This window comes from Spea bombifrons, chromosome 13 (assembly GCF_027358695.1).
Source record: "Spea bombifrons isolate aSpeBom1 chromosome 13, aSpeBom1.2.pri, whole genome shotgun sequence".
Classification (NCBI taxonomy): domain Eukaryota; kingdom Metazoa; phylum Chordata; class Amphibia; order Anura; family Pelobatidae; genus Spea; species Spea bombifrons.
Window position 1 is genome coordinate 17,659,955 of NC_071099.1, and position 23,499 is coordinate 17,683,453.

Sequence of the window (23,499 nt, forward strand, 5' to 3'; positions counted from 1 at the left end):
GTTCATCTGTCCAATAGGATATTAGTTTATGGCAAACTTCTTCTGGAGTACTTTTACTCTTACTATGGATAGATCTAGATATTCCTGTGTTTTAAAAAAGTTTGGAATAGGGTTTAAAAGGAAATTTACTTAACTTGGTATCTTCCAATGTGAGGAGCTTGCTGAAAAAGGAATTCAATGGGAATATCCAACATTGCTTGTTCATGTTGAAGGCTCTATGGCTCTTTCCCTTTTTGAAACACAGAAGGGGCTCTTGGAAATTAAGTAGGGCATGCAGAGTCACCAGCAGATAGTTGAAGGTACTAAGAACACTTGTAATAGAACATATTTTATTATTATGATTCAAGGATAAGTGCATTATCAGTTGGACCTGACGCATAGGGAATAGTGGCTGACAGCAGCGTAAGAAACATTAATTGTGGCCCTGCTTTTGGGCCCAGGTGAAGAAAATCCCTTTGACGTCATCCACCCCAATTCTCATGCTCGGAGGCATTGAGTACGTGCGGAAATCCCTGATTTTGTAGCCAACGTGACGCAGTGCTTTTCTGACCATCTCTTCCGTGAGGCACACCACGGTGAGGCGAGCCTCCCCTGCCAGGTAATAGGACTCTTCTAGCGCCCCGATCATCAGTAAGTGACCCCCAGGTTTAAGGAGCCCGGTGACATTCTGAAGAGCCTTCTCAAATGCCTCATAGTTTGGGCTGCAGGCCTCCAGACAGAAGGAGGAGACCAGACCGTCCACCGAACCCGGGGCAAACGCGTCACCCAGAGGCCGAGCCTGATGGATGTCCACCGGTACGACTCGGGTAACCCGCTCTCTCAAACGTGTCTGCTTCTCCTGCCAGGACTCTCTGATGCAAGAGAACAGATAAGGTATTTGGTTTTTTTTTCATGATGCAAATTCGAAACACCTACAAGTGCCTGTACTTTTCTAAGGATTTCTCTGCTTGTACACTGGGGCATCAGTGAAGTATTTTAAACTTTGAGAAGGTCGAGCGCGGTTATCTTGCAAGCACATGTAAAGAATGCTAGGAAGGTCCGCAACCAAATACCAACCTTATTAACATATTTATCAAAGAATGTTGAATATAAGGAAATGTTATAAAATCAGTATCTGTTCCTAAACGGTAAAATCATGCGGGGGGTTTAGGACTAACGCGCCATTTGATCACTTGGGCTGGGAATGATGAAAATTCAGGGGTAGAGTCGGTGCTTGGAATGGAAGCGAACCGAGCGACCCTCTATCGGTAAACTCACCCCTTTCCCTCAATGCTGCAGACGTGATTGACGTAAGCACTCCAGTCGAAGGACCCTGGCTCGTCTTGCAGCCATTTCTTCAGCTCCTTTCGATTCACTTCCAGATAGTCGGTCAGAACCACCTCCTTGAACAGCTCAAAGGCGCTGAGCAGCTGGTACACGGTGGGACCGGAGCCGATGTCTACCAGGGTCTGTCCACCAATCTCGCCTGCAGTAGGCAAAGTATTTTTAGCATAAACGCAAAGATATGGAGATGCAATATAAATTAATAATATGATATTTACAGTATTAAGGCCATAAGACAGCAGTGAGGACGCTCATTATTAAATGTCCCTATAGTTCTTGTCTGCCCTCACTTAACAGTGGAGTTTAAAAAGAACAAAAACTCACAAAACCCGCAAAACCTGTTGTGCGCTATGTATTTAAAGTTAGTGATCAGCAATGTAACACCGCATAGCTAACTGTATATAGAATTTATAGGCGTGCAGATGTAATCTGTAATCCGGTGAATGCAAGGAAAGTATTTAACCAGCCACCTGGATGTCGGTAGTTAACGCCTATAAGTGATACAAGTGAAGACAGGCATGTTCTGTGCCCCCCCCCAACAATTAGTACAATGTGCCTGCTTTTAGAAATGCTATAAGAAAACCCTAAAACAAACTGTGGGTGCTTATAGAAAATAAACGCACTGCATTCAATTAATTTCTGTCCTGATTTATATTTTTATGTGCAGTGGAGCTGCCCCTTGCGACTCTTCTTCTTTTTCTTTATATATTTTCTTTATATATACGTAATAAGGTGTAGTTCCAAAAGGGAAAAAAGGCAATAAAGGCAACCAGCGTGTTTCATGTTGTTTGAGGGAAAGAAAGAGGAAAGTGTGGAGCGGTGGTTCTCAGGGTCATTAATACAGCTCAGAGATCCCAGACTTTATGAAAAGGTAGAGAGACCTTTGGACTGCCGCCATCGACGTGTCCGTCTGAACATTATCTTTAATGTGCCATTGAGTTGATCAGAATATCTTTACCTCCTGGCAGGTAATGGTTTCCAAAAAATATTTGACCTTGTTAAAGGGTTAATATTTGACCCATCTCTGGGTTTGCTAACCGGCCCCTGTCCTTTTAGCGTTGTTTGCTTCCAACGTTCACGCAATGGAGTTATTGGGCATTTTCTCCTGTCCTTGAGCACAGCGTGGCTTTCATCTACAAAAGCTAAGATGGTACATAGGCGCTGTTCAGTACCGACCCCTAGGACTGAATGAAATACATCCCAGGCTGTCTATTGTAGCCTCTGAGAGCGTTCCGTGTTGCGCTTACCTTTGGCGCAGGCATCAGCGAGGCACTGCAGCTTCCAGGGCACCACGCTGTCCTTGTTGGAGAAGTCTGCCCGCGGCGGCACGTAGTTATTCTGCAGGTAGGCTCTGGGATTGAATGACTGATAGTTCTCAGCGATGCTCTGTATGGTGCTCATGTTTGCAGCAAGGATTGCGAGCGTCCGATGCTCACGCACCTTTATAGGGCAGATATATGCTTTCTGACCTATCATTACTCTCCATTAGAGCTACATTTCCCATCACTCAACATTAGAGCTCTTCCTCCATCCGAGCGATAGCATCTCCCATTCTGCCCCCAGGTGGAAAGGAGCAGCACGAGGGTATCTAGAAATGTCATTACTTTATCTGCCAGACACCAGCCAGCCCGGAGGTAAGATGCGTAAATATATTCACGACGGGCACCCTTTGTCCAGTACATGCTAATGCACAGATGTATGAGCCCTTTCAACGTAAGTTGAATTAATTTAACAAAGAATTTTTTGGGGCTTTTTAATCATTTTTTTTAAGACTACTGTTTTTAATGTATTGTAAAAATATTTAGGATAGTTGTAATTAGGATATAGCATTTTATATATATATATATATATATATATATTTTATTTATATATATATATATATATATATATATATATATATATATATATATATAATGAAACACAATTTAAAACCAATATCTAACAGAGGAAGGCTTGGGCTCTCTGGTAATACATTGGACAGGAGGTCTGTGGTGTATACGTCTCTGTGTCACATTGCTGATGACAGTATGTAGGTCCTGCACCCGGCGTGACACAGGTGACAGTATGCCGGCAGAGATAAGTGACCTGTCACGGGCAGACATAGTGCAGACCAAAGCCTCGGGCCTCCGGACAGCACATTTCTGCAAAGACATTATGTCAGCTAACCTTGTTACCGGAGAAATATGGTCACGAGGTGTCCTCTCATTTATCTGGCTCCTTCCTCTCCTCTATCATCTCTTATCTCTCCCCTTCCGTCTCCTACGTAACCCCTTCTTGCACTTTGTTTATTACTTGAGTCTTCTACATTTAACATTGTTTAAGACAATTGAAAAGTTACCAGAACAGTTAAGAAAGCATAACTCATTATTAATAAAATGATTTAAGTCTTAAAGTGCAGATCTGATAAGTAAGAGCACCGTATAAAATGCGTATCCTTCGGGCAGAAGGGATTTTAATGCGTTTTCTATAAACCTGCGGGAAAACATCTGAGATGTGTTGTCTTTCCGCTAAGACAACGGAAGTGATTGGCGATTATCGAAAGGGAGCAGTACCAGGTCGCTCCATTCTGTACTTTCACTTCACTGGGCATGGTTAGCTTTTCTCCACTGACTCCATGGTGGGGGTCCGCGGCCCCTCTGGTGTGAAACTGGGGGCAGAACGCGCTTTTGGATTTTAAGGCTCTCTGGAGTGCAGCTGCCCCAACGGGCCCTCCGCAAATAAGTACATTGGGGATTGGGGGTTCCCTAATATATAGACCCCTTTGGTCAAATAGTGAATAGATTGAAGCAGTTTGTTCCCTCTTTATTTATGGAGTCTGAGCAGAGGATGCTTCCTAAGAGAATATCCCTTAGAATACTCCACATCAGTCAAAGAATACGTTGGCTGATCCTCTCCACGGTTCTAAGATGGCTATGACATCAAGGCGCTATTGATTAATAGAGGCGACCGGAGACCACACTGTGAGAGGTGTTACTGCACAGTGAATCGCTGGCACACGGGTCAGATGGTTCATGTAATGGTGTCTTGTAATGATGTAGCAGCGATTAAATGTTTGGTCCTGAGGAGCTTTCCTTAATGAGACCTTTGATAGATGTCCAAGGGACAAATTTGTCAGGGCCTGTGATATATTTCCTTCGCTCTGCCGTTTCCGATGAGTTATTAGCTAAACTCCTTTTCCCCAAGGGTTCCTTGTAGCTCGGGGTTGAATGTAAGCCGAGGCAATTGTTGATGTTGTGCGATTTCATTAAATGCAAGAAGGTGGGCTCCAAGCCTGCATCTTTTCCAAGCATTCACAGTGACATTTGGAGTCTTAGTGGCCCCCATTCTCTACTGACCCGCTTCTCTCTGTATTTATCTAAAAAAAATGTGGCCTAGCAAATACAATGTTTTAAATAAAAGAATAAGATAATTGAATTAAGTTAACTGCTTGGCACTGGAATTACCGTTTTCGTGGCTTTCCCACTGGACCACAACACAACCGGCCCCAGACACATCCTCTCAGACAGAGAGCAGGAGCCCTGCATCGATTAGTTTATATATATATATATATATATATATATATATATATATATATATATATATATATATATATATATATAGAATATATCACTGTATTTGTGCAATAATAGATCAGGGATTCATTGTGAAGGAAGCCACCAATATAAATTCTCCACGAGCACGAGAAAAGTCCTGGATCTTTATTTAACCCCCGGGATACACTGTTTCTAATTTACAGAGCCAATAAACGCCTCTTAGCAAGAATTTCCCTGACAGTCGCTGGTATGGTGTCAACAACATGCCACGCTAATTGAGACATATGATTTTTTTTCCTCCTAAGTGATTATTTAGAGTGTTGTTTAGAGGTTTTTTTCAAAAAAATAAATAAATAAAAATGAATTTATGGTTTTGCAGGCCGGTCTGGTGATTCTAATCAAAGCTACATGGTCACCTAATTAAACAGATAATACATTTCCATTGTGCATTAAAAAAACATTAATGGTATTTCATTCCCATCACAGAAAATGATCCTGCAATCCCGTGTTATTCTTAGTACAACATATAATAAATATTTATTTTAAAGGAAAATCTATAACGTCCCAGGTGGCCCTGGGGCATTATAATTTATATTTTTCACAAATCAGTAAAATGTGCTGTTTAATTTCTTAATATGTAACGGTAAACATGAATAAATAAATAAATGATGAAGTGTTGGGTACCAAATGAAATATATTAGATTCAGAATTTTATTTATTTATTTTTTTTGTTTGTTTTTAGAGAAGTCGTTCACGTCATACTCCATAGGAAGCTATATGATTTGTCTTCATCAACTGTTTAAGGAGCAAGCTTGGCTTTTGCAGTGTGGGTTTTATTTGTCACTAATAGGCAGGAATATACCTAAATTTACATATGGGTTTGTGGCCTTTATAGCTGTTTGTGCAACTGAGTATTTAGAAGAAAACATATGTGTTTGTTTACCTAATTTAATTTATAAACATGTTCCGGGGGTTAAATACAAACTATTGTTGCTCTCAAGGCTGTAGAACACGATAGTGAAAACATTCTGAGCTCCTAGGGAAGAGAAGGCAGAGGGTGGAAAGAAGGGGGGCAGAGGGTGGAAGGAGGGGCAGAGGGAGGAAAGAGGGGCAGAGGATGGAAGGAGGGGGCAGAGGGAGGAAAGAGGGGGCAGAGGGAGGAAAGAGGGGCAGAGGGATTTGGGTTCCAGAGACTGTCCTTCCTAAACTAGGACATGTGTGGTGAATGTACACATTGTATAAATGTATATGATGAAGATACAAATTAAATGGGTGAACAAAAAAGTTACATTGTACTATATTGTAACATGATCATATAAAGAAGCTTGGAGGAAAGGAGAGAGAGAGATGGGAGATGTGATAGGGCCATTTAAATACTTAAATACCGGTAGATTGACAAAGTACAGGAAGGAACTTTAGACAAACACACAAAGCCGCTTTAATTAACACCCATTCAAGCTAACACCATACACTTTCACATGAATACACACACTATCTCCTCCTTCCACCACTAACCCTAGACTCATCCCTGACCAAATGCTGACACGCACACACAAGACGCTATACGTTCACATACATTCTAACACCGTACACTAACACACCTACACTCTACTACCGCACACTTAAACATACATACATGAACACACTTTCTCCCATTATTAGGGCACCGCAGGCTCTTGGGAGCTTTAGCACACCCCTGCATAGTACATAAATATTCCTTACAACCGTAGGACAATAAATACGTTTAAAAGAATGGGTGGGAGTTGCCCTTTAACAATACAATCAGGTCCCACCGGACAATTTAGCAGTCCAAGCTTGTCCCAATTCTTGCTTTATTGCAAACACTCTTTTTTTTCCGTTTGATGTGCTGTCCTGTCATCCAGCCACCACTAGGGGGCATCACGCTTGTTTATTGGAGTGATTCACGTAATAGAGATACCTTGTGAGCGCAGTTAATTCCCTATACAACCCAATAGACATAATGCAAGTAAAAAAAAAACAAAACACGTTATGTAATGCATTACATTTAGAAGTAAATTGCAGTGCGGGCCCGATTCATATAGCAAAGACAATGTAAAATGTGTGTAAAGTCTGGATTATTGATTGATGACTGTAATATAGCACGCACTATAATATATCATATTCCGCAGTACGTCATTTTATGCCTTGTTCCGGTTGAAACAATAGTGTATGTAAATGTTTAAATTGGTTTATAGTCAACATTCTAAAATTAGAATGTTCCTCAAGTTAGCATTGTCCGGTTGTCTGGATTGTATTGTAATGACCCACGCTGCCACATTGCATATCATCATGCATGTGGCCCCTGCAGAACCTTTTTTTAATTTAGAATTTGGCTTTGGGAGGGAACATGAAAAAGTAAGGGGCAAATAAACACTGCCCAAACTCCTACTTTAATTTAGAATGTCCGACGCCGATAAAATGACCATGACCCTTGCATTTGGGAACCTTACACGTCTCCCCCCGATCTCACCCTCCCTTGTAAAATCCTATCTGTTTTAACGTTTCACTTACATATGCTTACTACTCCATCTCATAAGATTCCTTTCCGACTGTCTCTTGCTTTTGATCCCCGGAGGTCCCTTTCTCCCTCCTGCGTTATATAAAAGTTGTGATGCAGATGATATAATATTACATGTTCTCCTAATCCCCGTTTCTAAGCCTGACAGCTGTCACCGTGTCTCTGTGTGTGACGGGACAAGCTGTTCTGTCTGGGTCTGATGTATCTCCTAATAGAGGCCCGGGCTGGGGAATCTCGAGTCTCTCTGTATACATATCGCATGGCAGGATACGGGGCGGACAAGCTTATTGCGCTGTGTTGTTGGATGCATGGATAGCATGGCTGATTGGCTACGAAGTGTAAGAGTTGCAGTATCTGTTATTTCATGCTTTCAATCTTACATGTGGCAAGCGCAACAAGAATGAATCTTTTTTGGGGTATCTGAATTGTGGGGTACAATGGGACGTCTATGGAGTGATTGTGTTTTGGATATGGTGTCTTTCTCTTGAGCTATGCGATATACAGGGGAACCTCATCGGGCTGAGCCCCCATAATGTGCAATAAAGCCTAGGGGCTGCAATGCTTGGTGAATACACGTTGTGGTGTCTAGGTGTTGCTTGTGTTCTTGTGCATCGGTTCCTGGGTTTTATCTCGTCATGTTTAGTCATTTCTATTGTGTTGTTGTGCAGTCGTTGATACGATGCGTGGTAAAGCGGAACTCCCACTGTTTTTTATTTTCTGTACATGTATATTCTCAGTAGGGTACCTAACAATATGTGCCAAGTCAGGTAAAAGTACATAAAGTTTTTCATGGGTGTTGATTAGTTTGTGTTTTTCCCAGTGTGATTTAGCTGCTGTACGTTCACGGTTGACTGTAGTTGGATCGTGTTTCCTAGCCAGATGTCAGACACGTAACAAGTGTCATAAGAAGCAGTATTGTCACAAATAACTACACCTTCTCCTATTGTTGCAACAATATGTGGCTTGTATAAGGATGGCTGATGCCATTATGGACCAGAACTCTAACGTCCTTCACCTTTCACGCTGAAAGAAGTCATCTAAAGGTGAAAAGGTTTCTATATGCTTCGGATATGACATCTATTAGGCTTACAGGTATCTTTATTATTAATTAATATAATATTAATATAAAAAATAAATGTATGCACACCATGGAAGCAGCCACGTTCCGGCTCTCGTGATATAATTGCTCACCTGGGGGGTTTTGATGACTTTGTAAAAGGCTTGTGTATGGTGACAAAAGAGTTAATGTCTTTTTAAACCCCCCTTCCTGTAGCTACTGACTTCTATTAAAAAGAGCTTTAAGTCCCCTCTTGATATCCCGCGTTCCAACGAGTGCGAATTCCAGGTTCCTGCCAACTTTCCAGTAACAGGCCAGCAACATGCATAAACAGATACATATAAATAGACGTATAGATCTGTATATACGGACATGTTTTATGCATTTAATCCCCACTCCCCTATACAGTTAGGTGGCTTATGTGCCAGCCCTGCATATGCACTACATGAATTATATCCATCCATATTTATATAAATACACAAGAAATCATATTAGGGATATTGCGCTGTGTCTGGAAATTACACTGTATTCTGGTAACTTGGCGATCATTTCCCAGAAGCTTTAATTCTCAGAAATATAATCCTTTCTGTGTAACTCAGAGGGATTTCCACATCATCAGCATTCTATCCCAACAATCCAATGCCTTCTGTCTTTTCTCATCCTTTTTATAAGCAATCAGTTCTCCCATTATTATTATTATTATTATTATTATCATCCCAGAGCTTCTTTCATTACCCAATGTGGCTTATTCACTAAAATGGGAGTTTTCAGTTTCCGCTTCTTGACTTCCCTATTATTTATGAAGGTCCATCTCCAGTAAGCTTCTTTTGCAGGTAGAACTTGGCAGGGCCCCATATAGTGTATAGATAAATCAGTGAGATCAGGGCTGGACTGGCCATCTGGCAGACCTGGCTAATGCCTGGTGGGCTGCTGCCCAACACACCCACCCAATCTGCCACTCCAGAGGCAGACTGGGTAATGCAGGGCAAGACAGCTTGATATACCTGGCCACCCACTATGTAAGCATAAAGACATAGCATGCAATCACGCTTATTCAGCCGTTGGCCACTGGCCTTAAAGTGCCAGAGCCGTCCCATCCAGCCCTGAGCAAGATTTCTTCTTCCCTCATTAAACTATACATTATACAGAGCCAGCTCAGCCCTTTACGCTGGAGAAACCTGTCAGTGGAATTTGGCAAAATATCTCAATGGAGAATAAAAAAGGCCAGGTTGAGCATGTAATAAAATCTAGTGTGTATGATATCATCTTCGGGATATCTGTAGGTGTACCCAGCGGTTTATACTGGTCCAGGCTTACAGTGGCAGGTCCAGCACATGTCTTGGATCATTTGTAGTTCAGGTATCCCATCTGTTTTAGACAGAGGGCATCTTGTAAGTGGAAGGGAGATGAGGGGTGTAAGAAATGAGGTGATGCCACTTTTAAGTCTGCTGGGTCCGTTACACAGCCTCTGGCACGATGTATGGCGTGATACGTAGGAAAACTGGCACCCATCAGCTTCTGTGTGTCTCAAGTTTTGGAATATAACAGAGAAATACCCATAAAAGTTTAAATATTTTATTACAGCTAAAAAGTAACAATTCTTATATCATTTGACACACATAGGAGTACAAATATAAATATTCAGCAAATCTACGTACAAAACTGTGACAAAGGAACTCCTCTTTAAAGAGCATTTACAGCGTGCATTCGAATTTGAACCCTTCATGGCCAGAGGGATTTAATATAGCTTGAGTCTCTATGACAGAGTAACGAGCACCTTACATTCCCTACCCTCGTTACAGTACATTGCTAATCACTACTACGCCCATCTTGATGGTAGTTGTAGTCCTTTCAGTCTTGAGGGACTGACAGTTCCTGACTGCTTTCATTCATGGGACTGATGTCCTATTCCCCCAATATTCTTTTACTTGCAACCAAAACTCATCTTATTTTTCATTCACTTGCATTTCTCATTCAATGTCCCAACCATTTTTTGTGGATGCCAACCATAGCTTATTAGAAATCATAAACCATACTACTATTCTTTATATTGATGAATTATCACCATTTTCTTCCTCACTACCTTGCCCTTGTGTAGGTCAAGCCAGAGCTTCTTTTGTCAGTGAAGGATCTACTACCTCCCCAAACCATGTTCAATGGTTTGAAGATACAGGGTCTCCTGTCCCTTATAGACAAAGCCCAACCATTAGTTCTAACTAATGATTTTTGGAATCTGGCTTACCTAGAAACACAAATATATTAGCTGCAGTATTCAATATTCCGACAATTAAATTAAATACTTTCTAGTGAATATGCTGCCACTTGGCTTTAACTGACCTTATGCTTTAAAACCAGTTAAACACAGTCGCTAACATTCTAGTGCAAACATAATGCAGACACACACTGCATTCTAATCTGGCCATTCTAAGGTTAGTAGATCTGGAGGGCTTGGATCGCTCTGCGTGTCCCCCTTAGTCCCTTAGCCCCTTTGGGCTTCCTGAGATATGGACCTCGAAAAGGAACGTGCCAGGCCAGGCTTTTCAAAATCCATGCGAGCCGGCTGCATGACTGGCGGCAGCTCCTTGGTGATGTGAGAGACGGGTATCTTGTCCTGGCATAGCCCATCATTGCCGGGGTGACTAAGTGCCCTCTCGAACTCAATCAAGCCACGGAGCTGTGGTGGAGTGGCATTCCGTTCCATTTTGGTGCTGAGGTCTGTTGGTTTAAAGATAGGTATGGGCAACACACGCTGGTAGGGCAGCCGGTATTGTTTTAGGGGTTGACCCAGACGGCCCATCCTCATGACCTGAGTTGGACAACGCTGGACCAGGAATCGGGTCTGACCCTGCTGTCGAAAACTCTCCCTTCTGCAAACATCTGCATCATTGGCATTCCATCTGCGACAGGAAAACAAGCGTAAAATAAGACCCAGATTCTAAAGTCAGAGGATCATGATAAGACCTAACTGCCCATTGAATCATTCACCCGCTGTTCTCTGCTTCCCCTGGTTTTCCACCCCAGTATCCTCCAGCTCATCAAAAACATCTTAAAGTTCAGTGGCTGAATCATCTTCACTTCCTCTAACAACTATTCCCATCATCCATGCAGTTCCAAAACATTTTAGCCCCTTCAACTGTCTATGGAGTTCATCACCCTTTGGTCCTTACTCTTACCTTTCTTCTGGTCTGCAGAACATGGCAGTGTCCACCCATTCAGCCGAAAAGTGCTCTCTGCGAGATCTGTTGTCCTCTTGCACGTGGCAACATAGTTCAGCCACTGGTTCAAGCACCTCGCTTTTTTCTGGCTTCCCCAGCATCTTCACCTAGTTGTTTGTTAACTTGTTGCCTGAATGATTCTTTGAGGTCAACTTTGGTTTCTGTGTCTTCCTCTCACACGCAGCTCCTCGCTTATATACCCACGGACGCGTCTATTTTCATTCTGTTTGTGTAACCGTCTAAATGTGAACAGAGTGTCATCCCGTCTGCCAAACGCCCCCACCCTTCATTCTCACTCGGTGACAAGTGACTCACGCAGGGGACTGATATGGAAGTGCGATCGGTCACAGTACATCCCAGAAACATGCTGGATTCAGCACAATTTGGGGATACCTTTTGCTTGTTTCATAGGTTAGAATTACACTGTTTATTACAATCCGTTACAGTAATGGTAGACTCATCATGTGATGTAACTGTTTGCAGATAATCAGGACAGGCTCAGACAGCGCTGGGTCTGTATCTAATGTATCTAATATATCTAATGTATCTAATGTATCTAATGTAGTGGAACCTCTTGACTGCAGGTTATCAGGAAAGTAGAGGTTTATTGTCTAAGACAGACAGAGCTGACATCTTACCGTTAATCCAGACTGAGTACTTGGATGCCACCACTCATAACATACAGTTTCCGTTTTGTAACATATTGGGGGGGTGCTTTTTTTGTACACCCGTCTCTTCTCATCTCTTTCCTTTAAAATCCCGGTGACCAGCATGGAGGTCATTGCAACCTTGACAAACCTCCCCCATCTAAATAAACAACTTTAGTGCTTTTTAATCTGCACGACTGACCCAATGCCAGGATGCAAACTGAGAAAGGTATTTTGATGATTACAAGAATACCCCTTGGCAGACGTCGCTTCTCCTGCCTCTTGTGCCTTACGCTGTGCTGCTTAGTTCTTCAATCAGTTTCAAGTACATAAACCCCTCTTAACCTGTTCAAAGATGAGATTTATCAACACTGGAACAACGTAGGAACAAATGGACGTTTCCCTTTCTCCCCAAAGTGGATTGCCAGTACTAAACTTAATCTCCAAGGCAGTTTCATGCTGGATCGGCACGTATTGGAATAACAGTAGGGGACAGGACTGGTAGCAGAACCGGAATAATTCTACAACTCAGGCAGCCCCATTCTCTTTAATGTCCCGGGTATACTTCTGTTATACTTCTGTCACCTATTATAAAGATATTCCTTACATTGGTCTTATTCCTGGGCCAATAACAAAGGATACAAAAGTATAATGGGGGAGGAGGTATACACGGTATGACTGGATTTGGACCACCATGCTAGCTCGTAGGTCTGCACTTGGCCGAAAGTGATCTATTAGTAGACTGTCAAAAGCTTAACATTTTTGGTTTAGCTATCGGGTCGTCATTAATACTGTGACCCGTGATCCCTTGTCTAAGATTTAATTATTGGTTCCGTATCACTCCAGAACCTTATTGGCTATCCACTCCCATGAGACTTGCCCCTAATGGTGGGCCATGTGTTTCTGCTTGGCAGGCAGTGTAATTGGTTTAGGATTATTTTGTTTACACATTGACCCCATGGAAGGGGATATCTTGGGTGTGATAGGACCAGCATTATCGAATTAGTTCTAAATTTCTCTCCCTTCTCTTCTCCAGACGAATCAACAACAGTCAGCAACTTAACAATAGGAGAGAGATAACCTAATACAGCATAATCATGCAGATCCTGGGAATGGGATAAGTGTGATGGCAGCTCTCATGATATATACATAAGGTGAGTTTCTAATACATATAATTCACTTATTTTAATCTGTAAGCACAGATACCTGGGTATATTTAGTGTAAACAAATGTTTGGGGAAAGTGACATTTCTGTTTCAAATGTTCGTTGGTCGGAGCGCTTGCGGGATCCATTACGAAGTGTGGTGGTTATTATCTGTAACATCGTCAGGCAGAAGATCACTACTATGTCCGGTGTTCCAATTCTAAATTCACATTTTGTTCTACATCTGTAATCCGCACAGCACAAACCCTTCAACGCAGGACCGCGTCTTTACTGTTTCTGACCCATTGCCAACATAGGTCGTTCTCTCCCATAGAGTATATCATGTATCGTATTTGTGATGGAAACCTCCAATGTCACTTCCAAGATTTTCCTTGCCTGAAGAGTCCGGGCTGTCATTGAGATACATGGCTGATGAGAGCTACGCATACCTCCTACTCCCCAGACGGGTCTTTAGGACTATTTTTATATTGTCAAAGATACTGTTATTGCTGTGAATGTACAGGACTTGTTATGAAACTGCTGGATAGGATCGTCCACTGCAGCATTTGAGTGTTACTATATGTCGATAGTGAGACTCTGTCGTAGAAACACGGGAAGCAAGCCTTAGATCTCTTCTTCAGGAGAACTAAGCTGCCATCTAAGCTTGCACTCTTATTCTGCTCTGTTAGTCAATAAAGGTGTCCCCCTGACTGTACTGGTTCTGTGATAGGATACTTAGAATCTGCAGATTGTAAGCTCCTATGAGCAAGGCTCTCCTTACCTGTTGTTTCTGTAAGTTGAATTGTGATGTTATATACTGCTTGTTATGTCCTGTTTACCCATTGTAAAGCACAACGGAATATAATGGCGCTATATATGCTAAATACCGCATCTCCTGCAAGTCAAGTAGCTGGGGGTGGGGCAGGGCAAAAGGGCAGATGGACAACAGCTGCCCCCTCTGCAACGCATCCTTCTTGTGAGTGTTAGGATATGATGTCATATGTCAGAATGTACAGCCAGGCAGAAGTAAAATATGGAGGCTGTGGTAATGGAGCAGTGACATTACAGGGAACCTAATTGCCCTACAGGTTGCTGTTATGGGGCAGAGGAGGCTACTGTCCCCCTAGGCCAGAATGTGCCACCGGTCACAATATACTTATCCCAGGAAATTCCATATCATGTCTCTGCCTCTTCTGCATAAGTAGTTACTTGCATTTTGTGATAGAGCCCACTGTTTGTCCTAAAGTTTAAGAAACCTGTAATAAGAGGTTTCCCCATGCTTTCGTTATCATTAAAGACGGTAAATATCGTTATACATGGACCAAAACATTTAGGAATGAAACATTTCATTCCTAAACCCAGATTCCTGTTGCTATCAGACTGAAGATCTTTATCATATCAGAGTGTGGGGTGTAAGCAAAGTTTTTCTGCTTTAGGTCGGAGTTACTGTATTTCGCCCTGATATAATTTGCCGATAAAAGTCTTCCTTTAAAAATTCAAAACGCCTTTTTAATTGCTCGGAATGTTGTAAACCAGTGAATCGTTTGTACACGTGATACAGAGGAACATCGAAACGTCAGAAATCATCTAACTCTACCAAGCTGGTCCTTCAACGACACAAATGATCTGCTGGAAATCAAGGATGTTGGGTAACCACGCAGAACACAAGTATATCAAATCTTCAAATCAAGAACCATACGCAGGAAAGGATTAATGAAGTCGATGCTGAAACAGAATAGGTAGGCGCTATGGGGCTTTGGCTTAAAGGGACGAGGAGCAATAATAATATTTGGATGAAAGAGTAATATATATATATATATAGATCAGGTATCGGTAAGTTAAAAGAGACATGCTGAGTGGGATCAAACTCTTTACCGTTTTGTGATGCTAATTCTCAGAATTATTATATAGCTGTTTGTGGATGTCTCTTAGGCTGTCTCCTTCTGTACCATATGGGGAAAGAAGATGTAGCGGTCTACCGCTTGGTGGCTAAACTGCTGTTACTCCTAGACCGTTCCACTTCACAATAATAGCACTTACAGTGTGCCGGGGGTAGCAGGGATCTAGCAGGGCAGAACTTTCACAAACTGACTTTTGGAAAAGATGGCATCCTATAACAGCGCCACGTTTAAAGTCACTGAGCTCTTCAGTACGACCTATTCTACGGCCACAGGTGTAGGCTGGTGGTTGGCACGTTCTTACTCCATTACGTTCCTCCACTCCCTCTCCACGGAGAGCAGTGTAAGGAAATGTGAGAAGAGAAGGCTAAATGAGGTTACAGCGTTTGGTGATTTCATGGAACAAGACTGGTTACAAATCCTGTTTTGTAGAATGGAAGAAGCAAAGGTTTGTGGCTCATGTTGCAGAGACCTGTGTGACTATTCAAGTAGATTAACAAGGAAGCTGTCTTCGTCTACTTCCAGGGACTCCTCTTCCACTTTCTCCACACCGTCGTCCGGCGCCTCAAAGCCTGGACTCACCAGGACGGCAGTGCCGGGCCCCATGCCCTCTTTCTCGCTGCTGTCCAGTATTTCTGGTGGAAAGAACCTTCTAGCGATAGACACAAACTCTGTCCCCATATCGAGGACAATGAGACGATCCTTCAATACAGGAGAGTAAAAACATGTTAGTGAATATACCCCCATGCAAAACAAGGTGCATTTGTGCTTCCGTATTTTCTCAACGTGTATCCTGTATGAACCCAGGACTGGTCCTTGACCAAATAGTGCCCCATGCAAGACGTCCCTTTATTGCCCCCATACTGTGTTTTTATATACTTTGTTTTAGGCATTGTGGAGGCTTCTGTTGCACCCCCTATCAGTTACAGACTGGCTTCTTTACATTGGGGGCATTTTCTGTGGTGCCTCCTAGTCCAGGCAACTGCCTGACGTGCCTGGCACTAACCCCGGCCCTTGATGGACTCACGCAGGCCACTGATGGGACACACAAAATCCCCGTGTAATGAAACCCTACGAGATGACATTTAGCAGTGGTAATTAATGTCTATTCTGTCACCACTTCCATAGGAACACAGAAGCCGGGACAGCGTGTGACATGGCAGCAGGGACGGAGGGCTTGGCCAGGGGGGGGGGGCATCTCTAGTCTGGTCCAAGTGTTCATATCAGAATGCCCCGGCACTATTAACCACTTCATTTTCATTCACCCTATCGTTTGTGCTGTGCTGGCTTAGTCCATTAAAAAAAATGAACTACATAAAGCTGAACTTAGAAAAGATTTTGATCCACAAACCACAAAATAATTAAAGTAGGAATGATTGATAACTGAAAAAAGTAACAGAAATTTTCTTTTATGGACAGCTGCCAAGAATACAGGTTCCAGGGGAAAGGCTGTTCTCACACATTTAACGAATTTATTGGAGCTTATTGTAGCTTGTGATTTTTATCAAATAGTTTTTTTTTAAATATTTAGTTCACCTCCTAAAAGCTGAGTTCAGGGGGCAGCCTGTGGCAGGACCTGCACGATGTAACCAGTGTCCTGTCCTGAAGTTCTCTCCTTCCTTCTCCTCCTACCGTCACAGCATTTTAACAATAGGTGACCGATAACTTGATGAGGGAGGAACAATCATATAGATCATGATACATTGCCCATTGTATATATTAAGGCTAGGTTTTTAATACGTTTGTATAGATATTGTTTATTTTAAGCACCATTCTAGATGTTTTAGAGTGTAGAACTGTAACGTGTAGGCGATTTTTGTTGTTCCAAATGTATAATGACATTTTGTCACCGCTGTAGTAAATACCAGGTCCTAAGGGTAAGGATAACGAGCAGGCTTACCAATACGAAGAGGTATCTTTCCGGAGGCATGTTCTGCTGCTCAAAGATGCTGCTCTCTTGTGCCAGTAGGGCGAGCAGATGCCGAGCCTCTGTTGGGTTACGAAGGCTTTTGTAGGAAGTGTTCGAGCTGACGGAGAGGAGCGAATCTGCTTCATTTCTGAAACCTGGAGGGGGTCAGGTGTTGAAAGTGGTGGTAGAGAAAAGATCATGAAACCATTGGAATGGACAGAAAATACATGGGTGGATATAACAGGAGCAAAATGTAACGGCTCAATCGGACTAGATCATATAGAAAAGGTCTCAAAGACAATTGGGGTATATTCATAGCGATGTGACATCACTAGGCAGCACCATAACTAAACTGAGAGTCGTCCATGATCTTTGAACTCTTCCTTAGCTGGATCTAAGGTTCCACGCCAAGTTAAGCCTTTGACTTAGCCCTCAGAGAGTTAAAACATTTCAGGGACAATTTAGACCTTCATGGATATACCCCAATCAACACTGAAAGTGAGAAAGAGAAGTAGAAATTGTTTGAAGAAGAATGTTAATTGTAATGAGAACAGTACAGAAGAAAGGAGACCAAGAAAGAGACCCTTTAAGCCAAGGGAGACAAGCGAGCACTACTGCCATTATTAATCGGACATCTTCTGCACCATTTACACACCCAAATTTTCCAGCAGCACTCTCCATCGGTCTTGCACATCCTTGCGAACTTGTCTGTGAGCGCTGATATCAAAACTCAGCCGCCGGTAGCCCTGAGGGAGATGACGGATCGTGGATGACACTGGAGTCCAATGATGAACACCTCATGTAATCTTGATCAAGGCCAACAAAAAGATACCTGGTGCTTTGTGGACTCTTAGGGTACTCCCACCAAACACTATTAATAATACCACCTGAATCTGAAATGGTTGGGCTTAAGGTCGAGACCTGTACATCTTGGGGGTCTCAGCTGCCTAGCTCGTCACTATGGTGGTGCCAGTCCCTCCGCTACCTCTACCTGTCAACGTTAGATCCCGATGCGGAACCTACTTTAATCTGTAGTGACTAATCTGTCATCTCCGGTCTTCACAACTGTCTTCTCTCCGTTTATTACCACAATTTCTACTTAACCTTTGACTTGACCACTGTTAGTTTCTTTCTGTTACTGACCTCTGATTCACGGCGCGTCCGAGACCTTTTATGTAGAAGGTTGTATAATTCCCGGTCATCATCCCTCTCTGTGTGAGACACATCCTGGGGCTCATTCCACAAGTTTGCCTCCTCTGCTCTCCTTCTCTTTACCTCTCGGTCAAAGTACAGCAGGGTATCACTGGGAGGAGGACAGAAGAAATAGAGTTATCTGGCAGTTACCCACAAAATAAAGGATGAAATTATACAGGTTTTTAATGAAAATGACGCAGTCGGGTGGTAATATATTATTATTAATAGGGAAACACACCAAGCTTCATCTCCTTGGTTGACCCTACTGCTTTTCTAGTAAAATGACAGTGAGCTTCGTTATGACATCATGGGAGATGATGCAAAGGCTTTGGGATTTACCGGGAGATCATGCAAACCAGAGTACCGCCTACCATACATAACTTTTTGCATTTGTGGGCTATGCTTTGCGCGTGCGGGGTATGTGTTAGTATGCACCCTCTTCTGGTTTTATTACCTTGGTTTCTAGTTTAATAGGTTGAATAGTAGAAACATTGGTGCCCGCTAAAAAAAGCCAACTCTGGACCCAGATGTGTGTACCGGCCTAGGCTGAGAGGGGTAGGTCCAGGGGCAGGAGCCCTAGTCATTCTTCCTGTTCCTCAATGGACTGGTTACAAGGGAGATCTCTCATGTCCTTAACCTGGGTTTGCTCAGTAGAGGGTACAATGATCGCGGAGGCAGGTCCTTGAAAGCTGTTGCCCTAGATCTTGCCCACCACTGACTGTCCATCTATTCACCACAATCTGTGTGGCAACATTATACAGAATATGTGTTCTCGGGCCAGATTTTCTATTATATAAAGCATCTGAAGGCATCTACGTCTAAAATTCAAGGGACTTTCATGCAGCCATGCAGCGCTTCATTAATGCTTGCGTTTCATTCGCAGAAAAGGCCTGAAGTACAAAGCGACTTCCTTGTGCTATCTGCAGCTCGTGCCCCACAGGAACCCTATGGGGGGGGGACTCTGCCCTCGGAAATGGACTTCTAGGAAAGATTGTATTATTGAGGGGCTAATAATGGTCTACAGTAGTGACTCTTTCTGGCTTGGCTACTGTCCGTGGTGCTTGACGTGAGTACATCCAGTTCAGCATTTCCAAGACGGTAATCTTTTTTTTATTATTATTATTATTAATCCAGATGAACTTAAACTAATGCCATTTTTTTCTAAAAGGTTTCATGTCTGGTTCGACCTAAAATGCGTGGCCACAAACTTTCCTAAACTTTATTGTAACTTCTTTGGATAGCATATGCCGAAGCTTTACTACCCTTACTGTAAAGTGTCTTCCCCTATGTCATTTTATCCATGGTTTCTTATATGCTTTAAAGGGACACTCCAGGCACTTTAATACATATGAGTGATCACTTTTAAATGTACTCCCTGCGTACATGAGCAGTAAACGCTCCTATTGCTTTCTTGTCACTGATTTACTGCGTCAAGTGGCCAATCAGTGGCTTGAATTTTCAGACCACCGAGGGGACGGCTCTGCAGCAGTTTGAACCTTTTATCAGGTTTATAAAATTCATTTAAAGTATTTACAAAGCACTTAAATATATACTCTCAGTTTTGAAAGAGCTGCTTGTGACAGTTAAGTGTCCCTTTAAATGGTTTTCTATCCATGAACAAATAGACCAGACCTAGATCCATTAATCTGTATGTTTTAGCAATGTTGTCATAAAATACATCTACTGCACTGCCAGATTGAAGTGAAAAATCTAAAATGCATAGTGTGGCCATTTACCATCAGACCCATCAGTCTAAGGAGACCCTCGAAGAGGACGTGAGAGGCTCTCTATACAAAAGAATCTCATTTTCTCTGGGCAGGACTTTAAGGCAATGGTCATGATATGAATACATTTAAGGTTCTCAGCGGGTTAATATTTAATTTTTTCTATAACTTGTCAGGAGCTTTTCATTGAGCAAGTGGACCCCAGGCTCATAGTGGGTATACAAGAGGCGGCTGAGGGTAATGTGAGTTTTAGTCCAAAGACTGCAGTTGCACAAAGCTTGTGTTGTGCTATATTATAGGCTTTGACTGTTCCTGGAACTGCCTGCTGGGGCAATAATTGGCGTGTATACTCCACAGTGGGGCTATTGTGTGATTGGAAGCAGCTGATGAGAAATATTAGCTCTGGGCCAAACTGCTATTCTTAGACTGACACCTAAGGTCCCAAATCTAGCTTTTCGATCATTGCCCAATTGTAGAGAGAATAGCCAGAAACACTTAACAAATAATTTTCTTTACTTATTCTCAAATTAAATGGATCCTCAAAGTATTCCCTTCATTATACAAGCGGATGGAATTCATAGGTTTTAGGGGCACGCTTGTAACACAGATCATAGCTGTTTGGTTCAAGGACCATAATTCAAACATTTGATTGAAATGCGTTACACTGATGGAAGATTCCTATACATCTTCTATATATATATATATATATATATATATGTGTGTGTATATATATATATATATATATATATATATATATATATATATATATATATATATATATATATATACAGTATGTATAGGTCTCTACTCATCGCTATCCCATTGAAAAGCACAAAAGCATCTGGCATAATCCTGTATCATTCTAAGATTTTACTACAACCACAGAATGCTGTCTATAATGGTATATAGTATGTACTTTAATTATGTGGTGTATGCAACTCCTGACCAGAAGAGCTTACACTTAGGGATCCATGCACAGATAGCACATACTGACTTTCCATTCCCCCTCAAAAAATAATACCGCGTGACCCTTACCTGATTAGAGGGCTTTTTTCTGGCTTTTCCTCATAGCAGCAGCAACAGAGGTAGCGATAAAAACTTTTCTCCGCCATGCCGGGGCCAGCACTGTGTAATATGTGGGGAAGATAGTGCGGGGTGGGTGGTGTTAATAAACAATTATTTGAGTGTAATTAGGATGAAAGAACAAGAGAATCACATGGAAGGCAGTACTACTGCGAGCCTGCAGCTAAACAGCATGATGGGGAGGAGGTTACTGACACGTCTTCTCATCATTCAGAAGAGGTCTCTCTGGTGCTAGGGTCAGTGTGTAGGGATGCCATTTTGGGGATGCTGCTTACTTGTGACAGGGTACCCTCCTTTCTGCCTGTATTGCAAAACAACTCACTAATTCACAATTCTGTGAGTTGTCTGTGAGGGCATGCAACACAAAATATTGTGAGTTTCGTGCGAGGATAGGGAATGTAACTTCTTTTTAACCCCCCCCACCCCAATGAGCAAGGCACAAAAGTTCCAAGTCTCATTTAAAGTTGCTGCCAACACACAGATTAAGAAATGTGCAAGTTGCCTGCTCTTTATATAACTCACACATATATGTGTATATATATATATATATATTTGTGTGTATATATATATATATTTATATGTGCATATATATATATATATTTTATAACAAATAACAGATCAAATATCTGTTATTTGATATTGACACCACTGGACTAATACGGCTACAACCTCTACTCTACTATATATTTATATGTGCATATATATATATATATATTTATATGTGCATATATATTTATATATATTTATGTGTGTATATATATATATATATATTTATGTGTGCATATATATATATATATTTATGTGTGCATATATATATATATATGTGTGCATATATATATATATATATATGTGTGCATATATATATATATTTATGTGTGCATATATATATATTTATGTGTGCATATATATATATATATTTATGTATGCATATCTATATATATTTATGTGTGCATATATATTTATGTGTGCATATATATATTTATGTGTGCATATATATATTTGTGTGCATATATATATATATTTATGTGTGCATATATATATATATATATATATATATATATATTTATGTGTACATATCTATATATATTTATGTGTGCATATATATATTTGTGTGCATATATATATATATATTTATGTGTGCATATATATATATATTTATGTGTGCATATATATATATATATATATAAATATTTATGTGTGCATATCTATATATATTTATGTGTGCAACTGTGCATATATATTTATGTGTGCATATATATATATGTGTGCATATATATATATATATATATGTATGTATGTGCGCATATATATGTATGTGTGCATATATATGTATGTGTGCATATATATATATATGTGTGCATATATATATATATGTGTGCATATATATATATATTTGTGTGCATATATATATATATATATATATGTATGTATGTGTGCATATATATGTATGTGTGCATATATATGTATGTGTGCATATATATATATATGTGTGCATATATATATATATTTGTGTGCATATATATATATATATATATTTATGTGTGTGTATATATATATTTATGTGTGCATATATATATATATATATTTATGTGTGCATATATATATATATATATATATATATTTATGTGTGTGTATATATATATTTATGTGTGCATATATATATATATATATTTATGTGTGCATATATATATATATATATATATATTTATGTGTGCATATATATATATATATATATATATTTACGTGTGCATATATATATATTTATGTGTGCATATATATATATATATATATTTATGTGTGCATATATATATATATATATATATATATATTTATGTGTGCATATATATATATATATATATATATATTTATGTGTGCATATATATATATATATATATATATTTATGTGTGCATATATATATATATATATATATATATATATTTACGTGTGCATATATATATATTTATGTGTGCATATATATATATATATATATATATATATTTATGTGTGCATATATATATATATATATATTTATGTGTGCATATATATATATATATATATATATATTTATGTGTGCATATATATATATATATATATATATTTATGTGTGCATATATATCTATATATATACTTATGTGTGCATATATAATATATATATATATATATATATTTATGTGTGCATATATATCTATATATATATTTACGTGTGCATATATATATATTTATGTGTGCATA

At 40.5% G+C, this 23,499-nt stretch overlaps 3 protein-coding genes across 4 annotated transcripts; all 3 read right to left on the reverse strand.

The window, feature by feature from the left end:
• Positions 1–116: 116 nt before the first annotated feature.
• Positions 117–7,530, reverse strand: PNMT (phenylethanolamine N-methyltransferase). 2 transcript variants are annotated; one of them, XM_053453582.1, is made up of 4 exons: positions 7,389–7,530; positions 2,571–2,763; positions 1,258–1,465; positions 117–851 (listed from the first exon to the last, which is right to left on the reverse strand). In XM_053453582.1, exons 2-4 carry the CDS (start codon positions 2,722–2,724, stop codon positions 413–415), a joined length of 801 nt encoding a protein of 266 aa, XP_053309557.1. In that variant the 5' UTR covers positions 2,725–2,763; positions 7,389–7,530; the 3' UTR covers positions 117–412. The 2 variants fall into 2 exon arrangements, with proteins under 2 accessions (XP_053309557.1, XP_053309556.1); XM_053453581.1 differs by lacking the exon at positions 7,389–7,530 and having other exon boundaries at positions 2,571–2,944.
• Positions 7,531–10,784: 3,254 nt separating this feature from the next.
• On the reverse strand, positions 10,785–11,847 carry TCAP (titin-cap). The gene is made up of 2 exons (XM_053453664.1): positions 11,626–11,847; positions 10,785–11,349 (listed from the first exon to the last, which is right to left on the reverse strand). Exons 1-2 carry the CDS (start codon positions 11,766–11,768, stop codon positions 10,932–10,934), a joined length of 561 nt encoding a protein of 186 aa, XP_053309639.1. The 5' UTR covers positions 11,769–11,847; the 3' UTR covers positions 10,785–10,931.
• A 3,587-nt stretch (positions 11,848–15,434) lies between these two features.
• On the reverse strand, positions 15,435–21,329 carry LOC128471636 (melanoregulin-like). The gene is made up of 5 exons (XM_053453598.1): positions 21,219–21,329; positions 18,409–18,568; positions 17,921–18,011; positions 17,257–17,420; positions 15,435–16,058 (listed from the first exon to the last, which is right to left on the reverse strand). Exons 1-5 carry the CDS (start codon positions 21,293–21,295, stop codon positions 15,837–15,839), a joined length of 714 nt encoding a protein of 237 aa, XP_053309573.1. The 5' UTR covers positions 21,296–21,329; the 3' UTR covers positions 15,435–15,836.
• Between the last annotated feature and the right edge of the window lie 2,170 nt (positions 21,330–23,499).